The 19,425-nt window shown below is 40.3% G+C and overlaps 2 protein-coding genes across 2 annotated transcripts; both read right to left on the bottom strand.

Moving 5' to 3' along the window:
• Window positions 1-676: 676 nt before the first annotated feature.
• LOC142467705 (heat shock transcription factor, Y-linked-like) lies at window positions 677-3,132 on the bottom strand. The gene is made up of 2 exons (XM_075573626.1): window positions 2,462-3,132; window positions 677-1,407 (listed from the first exon to the last, which is right to left on the bottom strand). Exons 1-2 carry the CDS (start codon window positions 2,990-2,992, stop codon window positions 694-696), a joined length of 1,245 nt encoding a protein of 414 aa, XP_075429741.1. The 5' UTR covers window positions 2,993-3,132; the 3' UTR covers window positions 677-693.
• Window positions 3,133-4,894: 1,762 nt separating this feature from the next.
• On the bottom strand, window positions 4,895-19,144 carry TMEM185A (transmembrane protein 185A). Its single transcript, XM_075573286.1, has 7 exons — window positions 19,038-19,144; window positions 16,561-16,737; window positions 15,823-16,033; window positions 12,638-12,721; window positions 12,253-12,429; window positions 9,458-9,581; window positions 4,895-7,625 (listed from the first exon to the last, which is right to left on the bottom strand). Exons 1-7 carry the CDS (start codon window positions 19,073-19,075, stop codon window positions 7,381-7,383), a joined length of 1,056 nt encoding a protein of 351 aa, XP_075429401.1. The 5' UTR covers window positions 19,076-19,144; the 3' UTR covers window positions 4,895-7,380.
• Window positions 19,145-19,425: the final 281 nt, after the last annotated feature.

The raw sequence follows: 19,425 nt of genomic DNA, 5'->3' as shown, positions 1-19,425 counted from the left end.
AATAACCTTTAAGATCTGCTAGATCAGCACATGTTACAAGACCTAAAATACAATGTAATCCGTATTAAACCCCAATCTGTAAATGACCCCCTTTTGACAGCAAAACACAAAATGTGGGGGCTGCATCTGGACAGAAATTGTGATATGAGGCTTTCAGTAACTGCAATTCCATCAATAGAAGAAATACAGATTTTGACTAATTATGCTTCTATAATTTTCTAATTATATTTACATAGAAGCATGAAGTTGAAGGCAGCTAAGACCCATCTCTGCTGCTAGAGGGGGAGGTATCACATTGTTTGGCAATGCATTGCTTTACCTTTGAGTGAAGGATTTGGTCATCAGATTAGTAATAGCATATAATTGTGGGGTTTCTAACAGCAAGATGTAGTGAAAATGAATGAAGACAGTAGAGCAGGAACAAGTTCTGCATTTTATCACACAGGTGAAGCTGCCCCTTATTAAAATTACCCAGGGCCTGAATCACTCCGGCCGTGAGAAGTTAAAGAAACTGCTACAATACATTATATTTATAAAACATAGACCAAACCATCTTCAAAAAGGTGTGTATGCCTGATTGTAAAACCAACATTAAAGATACATGCTTTAGAGTGAGATGGGAAAAATGGAATAATGAGAAAAAAATACTTTATTTGGCTGGTAATTGTATACGATGTGGAAGATGATCTAAGTTCATCTATGGAATCCCATGTATTCTGGCGGATTCGCTCCCCCTGTTGCAGGCGACGAGCTCCTAACAGAGCAGTTGCAGTTGGGGCAATGATGGTATGATGGAGCTGCTCGATGATGGAAAGATCGAGACATGGAAATTGCAGATGCCGCTGCAATCATAGGCATTGAAAGCCAGGGGTTACAAAATGGGAGCAAACTTGTCAGATGAGCCTGCATGGCTGTGAAATCTGGGTACATGGTTTGGAAAGGAGGAGGCCCCATCACAGGACTAAATGGGTTATTTGGTACTGGAGGTATAACGTGATACAGAGAGGTGGAAGAAGTGGTTGTAGTGGCATCTATTCCATGGGCGTTAACATGGTTATGGCAATTATGTGGTGCTGGGTGGAATGGAGCCAGTACATTTAACCTGGCATTTTGCTGCACTGCACCATTCTCTGACGGTCTCCCTGAAGTTGGTGATGCTGTGTAGCCACTTCTGATTCGCGCTGTTGAACTGGAGGGTCTTTCGCTGGTTGTTGTTGTTTCTTCGGGATTTTGCTGCTCACTGCTAAAGTTTTCCAGGGTGCTGTTCTGCGCTTCAGTTTCAGAGCTTTCCCAGTTTTGAGGGCTACCACATTTACCCAACTCTTTTTTTATTCCAACTCTTCTCTTCATTCGTCCTAACAGTTGGGGATAATCTCTTCTAAAATTTGAGTTGCGGTAGAACTGTAACTAAAAACACAATAACATGTTTAATACACACTTTGTCATAAGAAACCAGGGAGACCAAGCTCCTTTTAAACAAGTGTTCACTATAAAAGTGAATCATATAATATATTTATTTTCTAATAATAAGGTCCAATGAAGCTTGGATGTTGCTATTTAGTACTGTGCAAATACACTTAAAATCTGAGGTTAGTTTATTGCATATTTGCACTATGAACCACCAGGTTTCCCCACGTCAACCAGAATTCATGCTTTTGTTTCCATATTTTGATCTCTTCACTTACATGTTACAAGGCTAAGATGTCGTACCTTTTGGAAAATATTGGTGTGGGTTCATACAAAGACATTTATCCATGCAATAAAAATAGCTGCACGTATGTAAATGAAAGGAAAGAACCCCTATGTTGAGAGCACTCTGAACGGCTGGTGAACTGATATAACTGGACCAGGGGCCTGGAGATAAAGGTAAGTAGGCTAAACTAATTGTAATTATGTATACATTAAAATGAACTTTATTAGGAGGTATCCTCAATTAAAATATAGATCAGTGAATGCACATCTGTGTGAGGCATACCTCACACAGAGGTGTATTCACTGATCTATATTTTAATTGAGGATACCTCCTAATAAAGTTCATTTTAATGTATACATCATTACAATTAGTTTATCCTACTTACCTTTATCTCCAGGCCCCTGGTCCAGTTATATCAGTTCACCAGCCGTTCAGAATGCTCTCAACATAGGGGTTCTTTCCATTAGCTGTTCATTGATTTCCCCTGATTGTAGCACCTGAGTCTAGGCAGTAGCGAGGGTCCCCTTCTCCTTCCCCCCCCCCTCCCCATTTTTCCCTGGTTGTACGTTTGTAAATGAAAATAGATTTCAATGCACAACTTAATATGAATACATCTTCAACATTGAGTGTGGCCTTGTAATGACAGTCTACGAAACAAAACAACCCAATTTGTGGCATTTGGAATTATTGTTTTATATTTAAGGTAGATTGTAGCAAACCCTGTCCGTGCTTTTTAAAAACACATATTTTAATAAAATCATTTTTTACCTTGCTATACTCTGTGACTGCTTTCTCTTCAGCTAGAAATTCAGTAAGAGAGGCAGATCTTTGAAACTCTTGTCGTACTTTGCTGAAGCCGTAAAGATTAAGCTGGCGAATGAAACTCTTCATACAATCGGTTTCAAAAATTCTGAAAGGACCTCTTCTTTCCAGAACCTCTCTTTTGAACAGTTTCTCATCAATAACAACACAGGTGCCACCATCATCCCACCAAATGGACTTGAACTGCTCGCTTTCCACAATTTTCCAGAGCTTTTTTGGAAAGGTAAGGGACAAAAATTCATTGTTATCTACGGCACTTTCTTCTGTAAGAGCTTGGAAAGTCCTTTCTTCTATTGCAGACTGGAGATCAGAGTACCCCACTCCTGTCTGAGCACATCCTGGAGATACTGAAGAAAATGTTGAGTTTAGTGAGTTAACCATTCGTGTCTGATCTGAGCCGCATGGTGTTTCTTCGTTGGAAGACTCCTGTTCAAAATGTCCTTGTCCACATGGATTACTGTTATCATAGCTGGTCATCGCTCAGAATCTCTAATGCTTATGATTTCCTGGGAGCATACTAAATGTTAGCTTGCAGTGGACATCAATGAAAAATTCTAGAACATCACAATAGGTAGGTTTTACATGACTGACATCATAAAGGATTTGGTTTGCTAGGAAATTGTAAGCCAACATTTCCACATTTAGCTGAAACACCTTTTTCATAAGTATTGCTGCATCCTATATTCTTATCTTTATCATGTTGCAAATTATATATATATATGACAAGAAAGTTGGTGAACCCCAATGATAATGATGGAAATTCCATAGTTTTCCCACGATAACCTTCTTCAATCAAAACTAGTCTTTTCTAAAATATTCTTCTTCCACATCTCTGTTGTCTCTACCTGGCAACTACAAATGCGGTAGAAGCAGATGTACAACATGTAAACATCTCAAAGATGTGAATAGCTTCACCTCATTCACAAATAAAGGGCACGTGGTTAAAGGTAGAATAAACTGCCTTAGCACTTATATCACCCACATGTTGTATCGTGCCTGTGGACCACAATACATGGTATGTACCAGGAGAACCATGGGTGCACGTATTTTTTTTTTTAAATACAGGCGCAATGCAATATAAGTGTTAATCACACACTGTTTCTAGACACTCTGCAGCTGTACACAACAAAGATCCCACAACACGTCAAATAATGGGGTTAGAACAAATTCCACCCACGTTACTAGGGGGTGATAGATTCAAATCCCTGTGTAAGAATTAATCTTTTTGGATCTATGAGCTGGATACTCTGGAACGTAGGCGGCTAAATGAGTGTCTGGACACTAGCATTCTTGTTTTCCTGCTATGTCATTATGTACTGCTCTTTTGCCTACAAATGTCAAATATCTCTCAAAGTTATTAATCTGGTATTAGTTCTTACGGTTACATATTCCATGTCAATTTGAATTATTTATGGTTTTAATGAATACTCACCCACTTATAGAATGTGTACATTCACATTATGTGTGTGTGTGTGTGTATATATATATATATATATATATATATATATATATATATATATATATGTATATGTATGTAAGTTTAAGGCTGCCTTCAGCAAGCTCTTACACAAATGTGGTGAAATAATTTTAACAATTTTATCATGTCATGTTTAAAGTTTTATTATACACGTATGAACACTGTGATTTTTAAATACTCAGCAGCCTCTGTTTAGTTGCAAAAACCTTCTTCCCAATTCCACTGATTATACCACTCACATGGTTAATAATCACCTGTTAAGACATTTACAGGCTATAAAACAGTGTTCAGCATGCAGCTAGCCCAACCCCTGATGAAGTCACACGCTGTGACGAAACGCGTAGGGATGACATCACTGACGCCATCACGTGGTCTGCACAGTGGAGGAATCCCAAACAACCCCAGAGGAGGATCTTTACACATTTCACAGTTCCGTTGCGACACTGTAGCAATCACTGATGAGTGATTTGCATACAGCTCAAGTGCCCCACACCTCTGGAATGCCCTTCCCCTCAATATGACTAGCACCCTCTCTTATCCACCTTTAAACCCCACCTGCTTAAGGAAGCATATGAGTAGCTCGATGGCTGATAATTAACACCTCTTACATTAACTTTGGCCCCTTGCAGACGCACTTACGTTTCTAAAACCTGTCACTTTTTCCTCTGCAATATTACAAACATATGTCTTTTCCTCTGTTGCTCGACTGCTAAAACTCTGACTCAGGCCCTCATTCTCTCCCATCTCGATTACTGGAGCCTCCTGCTGTCCGGTCTTCCTGCCCTCTCCTGTCTCCCCTACAATCTATCCTAAACGCTGCTGCCAGAATCACTCTACTCTTTCCTAAATCTGTCTCAGCGTCTCCCTTGCTCAAATCACTCTCCTGTCTTCCTATCAAATCATGCATCTCGCACTCAATTCTCCTCCTCACTTTTAAAGCGTTACACTCTTCTGCCCCTCCCTACATCTCAGCCCTAATTTCTCGCTATGCACCATCCCGACTCTTGCGTTCTGCTCAAGGATGCCTTCTCTCTACCCCCTTTATATCTAAAGCTCTCTCTTGCCTTAAACCTTTCTCACTGACTGCCCTACACCTCTGGAATGCCCTCCTCAATATCCATCTTTAAGACCCATCTTAAGACCCACTTGCTTAAAGAAGCATATGAGTAGCACTGTGGCTAATACTATACACATGATACCGTACATAAAGCTTGGCCTCCAGCAGACGCACTTACCAGAATGCCCTCCTACTGTCTCTGTACATTCTCCCTACCTACCAATTAGATTGTAAGCTCTTCGAAGCAGGGGCTTCTCTTCAGAAATTTTACTTTTGTGCCTGAAGCACATATTCCCATGATCTGTTATTTTATTTTGTCACGTGTATTACTACTGTGCAGCGCTATGTACATTAATGGTGCTATATAAATAAAAAGACATACATACTTACATACTTCCAGCAGGGAGATGGTTAATTGCAGCTAAAGACAATTAACCAGTCTCCACCTGGCTAATCAGACTTGTAGAAAAACCTCCTGTTTGAACTCCTGAGCACAGAAGGACTGTGTGCTGACATCAAGACCCATACCTCTATTACAGGACACAGTGGACCCTGGAACCCGCTAGAGGCTGGCCCCTCAAGGGACACCAACCCAGATCTAGAGACTGAAATAAAGGGCTCCCTTACAGGTAGCTTCTTTGGACTTTTGGGTTATAGGTTGGAAAGAGGCCTAGCCTCCCAGCCCTTCAGACAGGGACTGGGAAAGTGAGTCAGCCCTTACAAATGGATAGGATGTTTATTTATTTTGTGTTTCCTGCATTGTTTAAAGTGACGGGCTGAATAAAAACCATGGTTTAATTTCCCCAAATCTGTCTCCCTGGTTGCACCTTTGCACATGTCTCTTACAGGTTCACAAACTTGTTCTCGCCCCTGTATACAGCCACCCTGAAAGCAGTATATCTTTTATTTTCTAGTACATGCTAGAAACGCAAGAGACTAGGTTTAGGGGGGTCCTTCTATCGAAGACTGAGTCTCTGAGTGAGCCACCTGTTGGGGGGAGGGGGAGGGGCTTGAAGACTGGAGTTGAGCACCCCTGCTTTAGAAGTCAATTTGTGTCCCAGGATAAAACAGCTGTGTGTTACAAATGTGATAGATTTAACCTTATTAATTCAGTCAAAACACCATCCCATTATATAGGCACCAAAATAATTTACTGAACACATAACAGATCAAAATTCTCATTATTAACCGAGTTACAACTTAATTTTTATTATAGCCTAAAAATGTTTTATCAATTATTTCAATGCATTATGTCAAATATAACATTTTCCTTAAAAAGTGATTCTTGGATTATCAGTGTGGAACAAAATACCTACTGGCTTATTTGATTTTACATTTCACTGGAGCATCCACATGCTTGCATTTAAAATGTAAATAATAAATGACTTTTACAAAATAAAAATAATGTATATGCATTTTTACAAACTTTACTTAAAAAAAAATACTTTGTATTTATCAATTTATACTGTACAGAAATATAACTTTGAACAGAATATATTACACTGCTAAAATGTTCATATAAATACTATACAAACAAGCATGGATTAACATCTAGAGAAAAAAACCCTGCAAATTAGGTATGCCCCATGCTTTAAAGCAGGGGTTCTCAACTCCAGTTCTCCTGACCTGTTGGAGGGTCTTGTTTTCAGTATATTCCAGCTTCAGCATAGGTGGCTCAATCAGTCCCTGCTTCAGCACAGGTGGCACAATCAGTCCCTGATTCAGCACCTGTGCTGAAGCTGGGATATCCTGAAAACCTGACCTGTTGGGGGGTTGGGGTCTTGAGGACTGGATTTGAGCACCCCATCTATAAAGAAGACTACCCACGTTGCTCAAACATCATTGATCAAAGGAAATGTACCAATATTGTGCCGGAGATCAGAATGAAGGAGAAACACTGTAGTGTTCGTAGTGGTATAAGATGCAAAACATGTCTCCGAACTCACGTGCTAACGTTTCTAGCACATGATCTTTTCCTACATACAATAGCTGCACTATACAGAGATGCAAAAGGGCATTCAAACAATTGACATTAAAATATCTATACTTCAAGGAAAACAAGGATGAAATGATTGAAATGAATGCTACATAATCTCAAACCAAGTGAAATAATTGGGGTTCATGTAAAAAAAACCCCACCAAAATAAAAAACACTGCAATGAGTATTTGTAGGCTGCAAAACAGGGCTACAAAGGAAATTAAAAAGGAAATGAGGTCAGTAGCGTTTAAGGTCTCATATTGCAGGGATGAGCTGCTTTTCCCTTCAAATCGGTTCTGCACGAGAACATCGAATCCTTCCGTGAACCAGTCTGCGAGCCGTGTAAATTCTCCTTAATCCGGCATGTCTATGTTTAACTTGGGAGGCGGAACCACATACTTTCCTGGACTCTGCGTGATGACAACGCCGGCCTTTTTACGAAACATCGGCGCGACCTTCGGAGGTTCTGGGATGGGCGTTTCTTCGGCTTCTTCGCTGTCCTCGTGATGAATATCGTAAGAGATGTTTCCATATTCTCGCAAGAAAGGGAAGATCTCTAATAGGAACTGGCAGAAGTCTTTGCGAATCCCAAACCACCCTGTATAATATTACACGTTCGTTATTTACAGTATGTGCCAGATTTAAAAAAAAAATATGACATGCTTATGACTTCATAATTGTGATGTCACACGCAAACATTGTCACACAATCGACGAAGTGCTGAAATCTCATCTAGGAAAATTCCTATAACATATACAAACAGAATCGCAACGAGGAGCGCAGGAAGATCCGTAATGTCTCTTCGTTTTGACGCTACGATAGATCTATATCTCCTAGCCAGTACCCCCTCATCTACTTTATTATTACATGTTATCCCTATATCTGTAAAGTAAGACTGTAAGTAGTACTGCTCTGTTTAAAGGAGCAATCCAAGCTGGAAATTATATATTTTTTAAAAATATAGAAGTAATGCATGGTCTCTGGAGCTGAACCCCATTAATTTCAGCTCTGGGGACCCCCTACTTCCGGAGATACTTACCTCTGAAGTTGGTGCCGGTGGCTGCTCCGGCTCAGCAAGCAGAACTTTCAAGTTTGATGCTCCCGCGTCTCATGGGCCAATAGGAAGTCTCACCGATGATGTGACGGCTTCCTATTGGCCCGCAGGTCTTGAGAGCTCTGAACAGAGGACACAGTGTGAACCCTGGTAGCAGAGAGCAGGTACCGGCACCTAATTCAGAGCCAAGTATGTCCGGAAGCAGGGGGTTCCCATAGCTGAAATTAACGGGGTTCCGCTCCGAAGACCCCCTGCTTCAACCCTATATATATGTTTTTAAAACTGCCGCCTTGTCATGTCTCTTTAATATACAGAAAATAAGTGAGTGAGACCGCATCACCATAGGTAATACAATGAAGTAAAGTGATAGGTGCTCTGGAGGATAATGTTATGGTATTAACAGTGTTGATCAAAAGGATGATCAGAAAGATTCCCCCCTCTATTGAGCACTCAATCCTATATATGGTCTAGAGTTTGGACCGAAAATAGCCCTGCAGTATAATTCTGCAAAAATAACTGGTAAGTTTCCCAGAATCACCGCGGAAATAAAAAATAATAACATTTTATTAATTCTACATAGAAGTTAAAAACACATATACATTATTAAAAATCCCCATGCTAATGTGGCAGATGAGTGTTAGGTCGCACAATAGCGTGAGTATGGTAGATATGTATGGGGATTTTTAATAATGTATATGTGTTTTTAACTTCTATGTAGAATTAATAAAATTTTATTATTTTTGATTTCCACGGTAATTCTGGGAAACTTACCAGTTATTTTTGCAGAATTATACTGCAGGGCTATTTTTGGTCCAAACTCTAGACCATATATAGGATTGAGTGCTCAATAGAGGGGGAAATCTTTCTGATACTCTTTAATATACAAACAGAATGTGAATATATCGAACAATCGTGGGCGAGTAACTCTTGATCTGCGTTTGTCAGATTCACGTGTTTCCTTGTGCGTCAGGATTACACCAATACACAGATGTAGCAAGGCTCACCGCCTCTGGCACCGTGGGCGATGAAGCAAAAGTCTGCGCACCGGAGACGTTGTGTGCCGTGATCACGCTGCGGGTGGCCATTCTTCCATATGGGATCTCCTGCAGCATTAATCCTCTGGGGCTCAACTCCAGTCCGCAGGACCCCCCCCCCCACCCAAAAAAGGGTCAGGTTTTGAGGATATCCCTGCTTCAGCATTGGTGGATTAATCAGGGGGGGGGGGGGTCTTGAGGACTGACGATGAGCACCGTTGCCCTATCAAAATGTGGCCCACTGCAGACACGACTTCTGGCGGCGCCATCATTTTGAGAGTAACTTTCAGTTACAAAATATCAGCACTTTAATATAGGACATTATTTTAGTACAATACTTACAGTGATTACCTCCTTTCTGTCCAAATGTTGTCGCCATCAAAGTTATTAATGAAAGCCACAGAGGGACAAATATGGGGATATAGGAGAATACATTATGATCATCCAGACGGTGAACAAGTAATATCTATAAAAGAAATATTATTTATTAAAAAAAAAGAAATATTAAATTTACAGCTTTAAGTTATCGACATTCACTTTTTCAATGATTTATATAAATACAATCTGTGCTCTGCGGTAAACCCGCCCTAAAAATTATTTCTGTTTGTTCGACCAGCTTTTATGTGGGTTATGTAATATATATATATATATATATATATATATATATATATATATAATATATAAATAAGTTTTGGTGCTTATCCCATAAAGCAATAACAGACCATACGATACCGGTTGCAACACGACATCAAGGGACAGCACGCAGGTAAGTAAATCATAAATTTTCTATATTTGATAGAAGACACAAAAACCGACATGTCGGTCCCCCAGTGGGACCTTTCTCAAGGTGGTGCAAAGGTCCCACTGGGGGACCGAAACGTCGTTTTTTGTGTCTTTTATCAAATATAGAAAATTTATGATTTACATACCTGCGTGCTGTCCCTTGATGTCGTGTTGCAACCGGTATCGTGTATATATATATATATATATATATATATATATATAAAACCACACATATAACCGCATCAAAACCTAAAAACTATAATTATGATCAAAAACCACAAATAAACCCAAAATAAGGGAAAGTGGCGGTGCTATGGGAAGAGAAATAGAAACATACACAAAAAGAAGGAAATCCCAAATAAAGCACTCTGGTCATGAAAAAGATATATATGGAATCATATGATATTTGGGATCTGAGATTGCATCTACCCTGTCTGGTATTGTTTTTATATGTATGTTTTTTATTGTGTTTTATTTGTTTTCACAGTCCATGATTAATAAACCTTTTTTATTCCATATATATCTTTTTCATGATCAGAGTGCTTTATTTGGGATATATATATATATATATATATATATATATATATATCCAGATGATGGTCCAGTAAGGAGAGACAGCACACACGGGTTGAAATTTCAAAAAAGGTGTATTGAAACACAAAAAAACAACATTTCGGTTCCTGCAAACGGAACCTTCCTCAAGGTTGTAATATAATATATATTATATATATATTATATTACAGCTGCAAAGAAGTAACGGACATTACATAGGAATTACTTACATGCCACATTATAGACAAACTAACTGCTGCAGTAACGTACCATCATTGTGATAGAGATAGCTCAGGGGTCACACAGTGTATATATAAGGCACGCCAAAAAGATGGTTTCTAGACGTGAACAGGTTTGCCACATACTCAGCCACTAACCCTGCTGAGTGGTACTGGTGTGTGGTACTTTACTTTGGTAAGTACTAGGGTTAAGATTACCAATGTAAAGAGACAAAGTGGCCAGCATGACGCCCCGCTTGTCCTAACTACCAACAGTAGGCGTTCTTATTGCAGAATAGCTCATGGGATATTAGGCACGTGGAAGCAGCACGCATTAAAAATGTCGTTTTCTAGATAGTGCGAGATGACAATTGGATCACCTCATAACCAGTTATGATTGGAAAGTGTATGATTATCGCTGTAAATATAATTGTAGGAAAACATTTATGTCTGGTTTTATTTATTTATTATTGTGTTATTGCGTATAACTTGGAGATTAACAGTATGATGTGAAATACTAAAAAACTATTTAGAGTAAAATGTTTATTTTCTGTATTTCAATGTCATGCATTGTATTATAATGTTATATTGTTGTTTAATATAATGTTTGGAAACCCAATAAAGAGATTTAAAAAAAAAAAAATCGATAGTTTTCATGTCGCTTATATCCACAAAAAAAAAAATACAAAAACTCTGAGGGAATGAAACATTGACAAAAATTACATTAAATACTTTGCAAGACTCGTGGAATCTTCCCATGAAAATACGGGTTTAATATGGATTTGAAGGGCAGTTGTAAAATATTCAATGTTTCTCCTACTGTGTCCAAGTTCTCCCTACTTACCACTTCGATCGCAAGCTCTTTGGGAACAGGGACTTCTTTTCGTAATGTTACCTTTATGTCGGAAGCATTTATTTCCATGATGTGTTATATTATTATGTGCAGACACCAAAGTGATTTGACAGGCGCTCAAACCCACTTGAACTAAATAGATCAAAGTGATTTAGTTCACCAACAGAGTATAAATAAAAATCCCAAATAGAGGGAAGTGAAATTGAGAATAGGTAAATGTTAGGCGATAGATAAAATCTCAACCTCTGGTGGGAACTGTTTAGGATTCGCTTTAAGCGTATAGATTTGTCCAGGATCAAGAGGGAGCGTATATATCAGGATCACCTCAAAAAGGAAGAAAAAGAATATAGTGCAATATTGTCATATAATCTTGATAAGGGTAGGGGTCTTGGCTCCTTCAGGATGCCTACTTACAGTGTACAGGCGAATAAGATAATAGCCAGGTTCTTGGATCAGGATATGCTGTTCGTGGAAATTTCTTAGAGCCTCCCAGCTCTCGCCCCACTACCCCAGCCAGGTGAGAGCTGGGAGGCTCTAAGAAATTTCCACGAACAGCATATCCTGATCCAAGAACCTGGCTATTATCTTATTCGCCTGTACACTGTAAGTAGGCATCCCGAAGGAGCCAAGACCCTTATATTATGTCCCATGTTTTACTGAAACAAAGTGCTATGTACATGGATGCGCTATATAAATAAAGGTATACGTAGAAAAGAAAGCTTGGGCTATACCTCAAAAGTGAGCAATGGCACCACGATAGCCATCCAGCTGACTGCCATAGTAATGTGTGTTCTTCTTTGCTCTGCGATTACATCCATAGAGCGTAAGAACAGAACAGACCACACGATGTAGTACAGCACTACCAAGCACAGAAAGGACATCAAGATCCACAACGGGACACACACCACCTAAACAAACAGGAACAACGGGGTTAAACGTCCGACACAAAAGCCCGCCCGTGTAAAGTTAAATATTAGGACGGTAACTTTGTCATTTCAGTTTGTGCAATAGTTATTTAATGGCAGTGCAAATATTTCAGTTGTAATTGAGATTATTACTGATAACATTGTATAAACCCCATAAACACCTTGAGCAGAATAGAAAGGGAAGACTTACAAGCCATGGCCACTTGATGATGCCGTCAAGCCTTAGTGCAATGAATATGAACTGCAAGATATTTACAGAGCACAAGATTTCCAACTGCAAAAAAAAAAAAAAGGGAAATCGTTACAGTGGCGAAAAAATGTTTGTGAACCCCTTAGGATTTTCTCATTTTTCAAACTTAAAATGTAATTAGATTTTAATCTAAATCCTAATAATAAAGATAATATGATCAAACAAATGACACAAAAACCATGATACTTTGTCAACATTTATTTATCCACAAATGATGCAACATTCAATATCCACGTGTGAAAAAGTATGTGAACCTTTAGATTCAGCACCTGGTGGCGCCACCTTGAGTAGCAATGACTTCAACTAAGTGTTTCCTGTAACTATTTTGGCCCATTCCTCCTTACAGAACTGTTTCAAATCCTGACCCACTTTGGCTTCAGCTTATGTACGGATGGCCTGACATTCTCATCTGATACAATGCAGAATTCATGGTTGTGTCAATGATGGAAAGTAGTCCAGGTCCTGAGGCAGCAAAGCAGCCCTAAACCGTCACACTCCCACCACTATACTTGACGGTTGGAATGAGGTTCTTCTGTTCGAACACAGCGTTTGGTTTTCCCCAAACATAACATTTCTCATTGAGACCAAGAAGTTCTACTCTTCTGTCCAGAGAACACTGTTCCAGAAGTCTTGTGGATCATTTATGTGCTCTTTGGCAAACTTCTTTATATAGGGTCCATGTCTATACATACTGCGCTATATGAATGAGCACACAGCTGTCTCTTACACATACATATGTACAATGTAATTCTATCCCTATTTATCAATAGGGACCACATAGTATCTACACACATTAATAGTAATGCAACACCCTCTTACATTTCAACACCTACCCACACCATTGGTATACACTCCCACGCACACCTTTTGTAAAGCGCTGTATACACTGTGGGCGCTTTATAATTTATATATATACACACACACACACACACACACACACACACACACACACACACACACACACACACACACACACACACACACACACACACACACACACACACAGGCCTTTTAACACCGTAAGTCATAAATCGCATACTGCACAAGGGGAGGGATAGGCCTCAGTCAGATACATTCTAGGATGCACTGTTTTTAAGTAAAAACCTTTCTTGCTTTATCCATTGTAACACCGCCGGAAGAATCTCGATAGCTTGCACAAATAAAACCATTTCGTTAGCGACAGAACGGCATTGTCTATTCGTTTTTGATTTTTTTTTAGACCTTTATCAGTAACAGGGTCACCCAATTGGGAGATGGAATCTCATCTTTCAACTGACTGCCAGAGCCTTGCTAAGACTGCCCCAATGGCCAAATTGTTTCTCCAGAACAAGAAAAGGAATTTCAAAATTAAATATCTCAGAACTGGGGTATCCATGTGTTGCTTGGAGCACCGCATTTCAGTTCCAGGGGACCACTTGTTCCAATTATCGCAATATATACATTTGTTGGAGCAACGTGGAGAAGAGTGGCTTGCCACCGCAGTACCTATAAGACCATTGGGAAGGCCTTGATCCAGCAGTGGATTGACAAAGGGATGATGGATAATGATATATCATCTTTCTCTGGTTACACTACGAGTGCAGGACTCAGGAAGAATACGCTGCGATTCTCAGATGTGCTTACTTACAAGAGGAGGAATATGAGAGTGGGTTTTTGTTACTCTTTTCACTTGCTTATATTAAAAGATAATGGCTAAAATTACCTTTCAAATTTTAAAACGGTAAAAAGGCGTAGCTAAGAAAGTATTCAACCCAAGAGTGTGTTTATTAAAAATGAGAATATCATGCAACGCCATCTCCTCTGCATAATAAGTACATTTAGATATTGAAGAGTTTAACTTTGTTTGTAAAAGGTTTTTTTTGTTGTTATGCTATTATAGAACTGTCAATCTAACAGCCGATTTACGATGGGGGATGAGCTTATTCTGTTTCCACGAGGAAAGAATGTGTTTAAGTCTGGGAAAAGATTATGAAAATTAGATTTCACCAAAGATGTATTTGGGACCAAATACGTGATATCTCATCTTCCTGCGCCAGTGACCTCTCTGGGAGAAAACCTATGGCACTTGGGTAAGGTACAGTATAGGGATTTCTATTTGATATTTGATCCTTTATATTTTGAGAAACTGTTCTGCATTTATTGTAACTGTATGTTCTTATGATCTGTTTTTCTGTAACCTAAGCACAGTATTTTTATATAATGTTATATAAAGGGGAGATGTTACTCATTTGAGGAACCTTTGTGGAGGTGATAAGTGGGACCGCTTGCAAGCGAAGTATTAACCTTGGTCCCGTATACAGGTCACGTGCTCTCAGTTGGGCCATAGGTGACAACCCCTCTCTCAAAATAGAATACATCAGGGCTGGCCAACTCCAGTCCTCAAGGGCCACCAACAGGCCAGGTTAAAGATATTGAAAACAAAAAGTGTTTCAATGTGTTTGATGATACAGAGAATCTACATGTCTAGGAACCCAAATAAAAAAACAAAAACGCATGAAAACTGCCCCAACCTACAGATTTTAGGCAAAAGGCCATTGTCACATTAAAAATGCACAGAGTAACTTCTTCAGGGTAAGAGTGAAAAGGCAAAGAAGGGCCGTCTGAGCACTGAGATTTCTCCTGTAAGTTCTCACTCTTTGACCATTACTCAATATACCATGCCGTTGTCGTCTCGTGTTGGAGAAGATTCTAGTCCTATTTTTCTGCGTTCTTCTGGTATATGGGGCTGATGTCTTCACAGACAATTAAATAGGAGCAGTAAAAGCAGCAATCCCGCCTCACCTTTTTATGCCCTCGAGCTGAGCCGTGCTATTTCTATCTCCAGGGTTCCCTCAATTCCCAGGATACTTAATGATTAAGTTGCCTGCTTTTTTCTCCCCTTTAGGGAAATCAAAACTGGCCGTCGGATCTTGCGATTCCCGCAGTCCAACATGAAGTTTAAATGTCCACGAGGGGGACTAGTAACTAAACCGGTAAGTATCTTTGGAATGAGGGAGTACCCGTAGTGAAGAACAGCACAGTTCACCCCCGGAGGACTTCGTGGTTTTAACTCTGCGAAAAACGCAATAGCCAAATTGGGTGCGATTGCGGCTTCCACCTTTCGAGAATAGATCCGCTTTACTTACCTCCAAAGATCTGTCGTGCCGAAAGCCCCACACACAAGCTGCTACGGACACTGGAGACACAAAGAACAATGGCATGAAGACCAACAGCCAAAAATAGTGGTTCTCTCTTTCAATTCTGTCGCAGACAAGAACTTCAAACATAAGCAGCAACAAGTGGATTCCAACTGCAATGAGCATCGCTTTAAACTCCACACAGGTTTCACCTTCTGCCCTATAGTATGAAGACAGAAAAGAACAAAGATTGAGTCGTTAGTAATCAGCACAGAAAAGCAGCAGACTTGTTAAAATGTAGAACTGCATCAACATGGTACACGGTACATCTGAACCACTTACATGCAGTGGGCCAACCTGTACGACTTCCTTGTTCCCTAAACCAGTTGGCACAATACAATATGCTGCAGAGAGGAGTAATGTACATTTATAAAAGGATATACCTGTAATGTTATTTCAAACGCTCACATTTAGAAAACGGACAAAGGAGTATGTATGTCGAAGTAAAAACGTTCTGAGCGTAACGGAGTGGCAAAAAGTCTAATGTTACACAAAGTGCCACAAACATCTGGGCTTCCAAGACGTAATGACAGAATTGCCTGTAGAAGCAAAGGTGGACACGGAAAAAATTATAAATCTGCTGTTACCTGACAAAACAGAAAATATCTGTTTTATGGTAATCTGTGTATATTCAGCCTTTCTAAATCTATGCTGATGGGTTATGTTGTAGTAATTTCTGCATCATACCTGTATTGAGGGTTTCGTGCCCACACACCGGTGCCCACTGTGGCCCCTATAATGACCATTAGCTTCCAGAGCCATACTGGCGCAAACACTGCCCAGTAACTCCACTGAATAATACCATCCAGACGCAGGGACAGGAGAACGGAAAACAGCAACGAGCACGCGTAGATCAGAAATTTACTGCAAAATGGCAAACGGGAGAAAAATGTTACACTGTATACATGCTAATATACAGTGATTTGTTCATTCTGATTTACAGGTTTGATTTAGAAATAAATTATACAATATGGACATCTCAAAGCATGAATGTTTACAATCATCCCAAGTGGCAAGCAACATATTGCAGAGCAATGTATTACAGGCTAGCCTGGGTCTAAAGTGTTAACCTGTCACATCAGAGAATAGATACGCCCCTTCCAATGTTTTACTACTAAAACACTAATGAATGAATGCCCTTATTCTCTCCTGTATTGATAACTACAAAAAAATAGTATCTGGCCTACATGCCTCAAACCGCTCTCCTTTACAATCCATCCATCTAGGTGCGTATCTGCTTTAGACCCCTGAACACTCTCTATTGGCTTGCTATAAACTTCTATATAAACGTCAAAATCCTCCTCCTTTCTTTTAAGGCTTTACACCTCCATATATCTTAACTCAGATCTCTTGTTACACCCCTACTGGTCTCACTCTCAAGCCAAGGTTGTCTTATCTCTACACCTTTTTACTCTGCAGCCCTCCCCCGTCTTAAACCTCTCTCACTAATCTCTCCCTACATATGGAACGCTCGTCCACTTACTATTCATCAAGCACCTCCACTTTCCACATTTAAAGCCCAGCTGATAACCCACCTCTTAAAAGAAGCACATCATTAAACTTTCTGCGCCTCCACCCCAAACTCTAGATGCACTCGACCTCACCTGACTGCACTTCTAATAATGAATTTTTACTCCTACGGTGTCTGTAAGTCTTCCATCACATCACTTAGATCGGAAGGTCTTTGGGGAAGGGTTCCCTTTGCCTTATGCTGTCATTTACCTGTTGCCCGTACATCCATTGTTTGTGATTTATTTACCCTGTATTGTATTTTGTAAAGTGCTGCATACATTGTTGCAGCTACATAAATACAGTTATACATATATATACACACGGTTTAAAGCAGCAATCTCCCCACACGCCTATGAGTTAAACACATATAATGAGTATCTTGTCCCCCTTAGAATGCCCTGCTCTTTTTTAGTCAGATGTTACCATGGTAACCTTTAGACTGAGGAAGGACGTTCCAAATGCGCACAAGCTCATCAAAATGGGAAATATATAGAGAAAAAGGGTAACAAACCCAATAGTATAATACTGTACAAAACAGTCAAGGAAAGAAAGTAATGCACTCACATTGGGCGAGGTTAAGCGAGCATTTCGGTTGTTAAGTAAACCCCACTGATGTTCAGGAATCTCCGCTGGCAGGATATATCTGGTGGTGTAGACCTTCTCCAATAGCAGGACTCGCAGCGTTAGTGCAGGATCCTCAGCAGCAGGATATTCCTTTGGTTGAAAGAGTTAGTTGGGAAATCCTTCTGGCTAGCAGCTCACATAACGTGGATTTCCCAACTATCTCTTTCAACCAAAGGAATATCCTGCTGCTGAGGATCCTGCACTAACGCTGCGAGTCCTGCTATTGGAGAAGGTCTACACCACCAGATATATCCTGCCAGCGGAGATTCCTGAACATCAGTGTGGTTTACTTAACAACCGAAATGCTCGCTTAACCTCGCCCAATGTGAGTGCATTACTTTCTTACCTTGACTGTTTTATACAGTATTATACTATTGTGTTTTTTCCACTTTTTCTCTATATATTTCCCATTTTGATGAGCTTGTGTGCATTTGGAACCTCCTTCCTCAAACCACACAAGTGGCTCTGAACGAACCCATTTGCGGTCCGGTGCGGCACCCATCAAGGAAATCTACGTAGTTGGACTATTACGTATCCTTCCAGTTCACCGTTTTTTTGCGCTTGTTCTTTCACCTTATATAACCTTTAGACTTCACTGGGCTCTATGGGGAGCTCCATTTTAACCTCCCGGACACTTAATGTTTGAAAACACGTTATCTCCACTACGAAGCATCAGATTTAAAAATAAAAACAGAGTTGAAAAAAAGGCAAGATGAGGAAAAAATACTAAATAAAAATGGCAATGAGGAATGCTGCTTAAAGACAACCCATCTCACTGGTCTGCTCCATTCTCTCCTATCCTCCCCCTCTTCTCGGCCTCATCTCCCCTATCCCCCCCTCTCCTAGGCCTCATCTCCCCAGCCTCCCGCAGGCCTCATCTCCCCGGTCTCCCCTATCCCCCCTCTCCTAGGCCTCATCTCCTCGGCCTCTCCTATCCTCTCTCCCCCTCTCCTAGGCCTCATCTCCCCGGCCTCCCCTATTCCGGCAGGATCTGTGCAGCCGGCGCAGACCCCCTCCCGCCCCCTCACCTGGGGTTAAAGTCCTGAAAGAGACCCCTGAGGTTCATGCTGTCACCCGCCGGCCTCTGCTCTCTGTACGGAGCGGACACAGCACGGCAACTTCCGGACTACAACTCCCAGCATCCCGCGGCCGTAAATACACCAAACAATGCGCAAGCCTTCCTTTGCAAACAGACTGGCCATACCACTGCTGCGCCTCTATTATCATCACTACTGCAGAACCAGCATGGTACCCCTGGAAGGGGATGGAATGAGTTAATAAGAGTTATACAATTATTATTCTAATATGTAATGTTGTTAATATTATATAGTTCTGCAGTGTATATAGTGCTGAACATATATTGTATACCATTCTGCAGTGTATGTGGGGCTGCATATAACACTATTATATTGTATA

This window comes from Ascaphus truei, chromosome 16 (assembly GCF_040206685.1).
Source record: "Ascaphus truei isolate aAscTru1 chromosome 16, aAscTru1.hap1, whole genome shotgun sequence".
Classification (NCBI taxonomy): domain Eukaryota; kingdom Metazoa; phylum Chordata; class Amphibia; order Anura; family Ascaphidae; genus Ascaphus; species Ascaphus truei.
The sequence above is the reverse complement of the archived record's forward strand: the minus strand, read 5'-3'. Positions and strand labels throughout refer to the sequence as shown.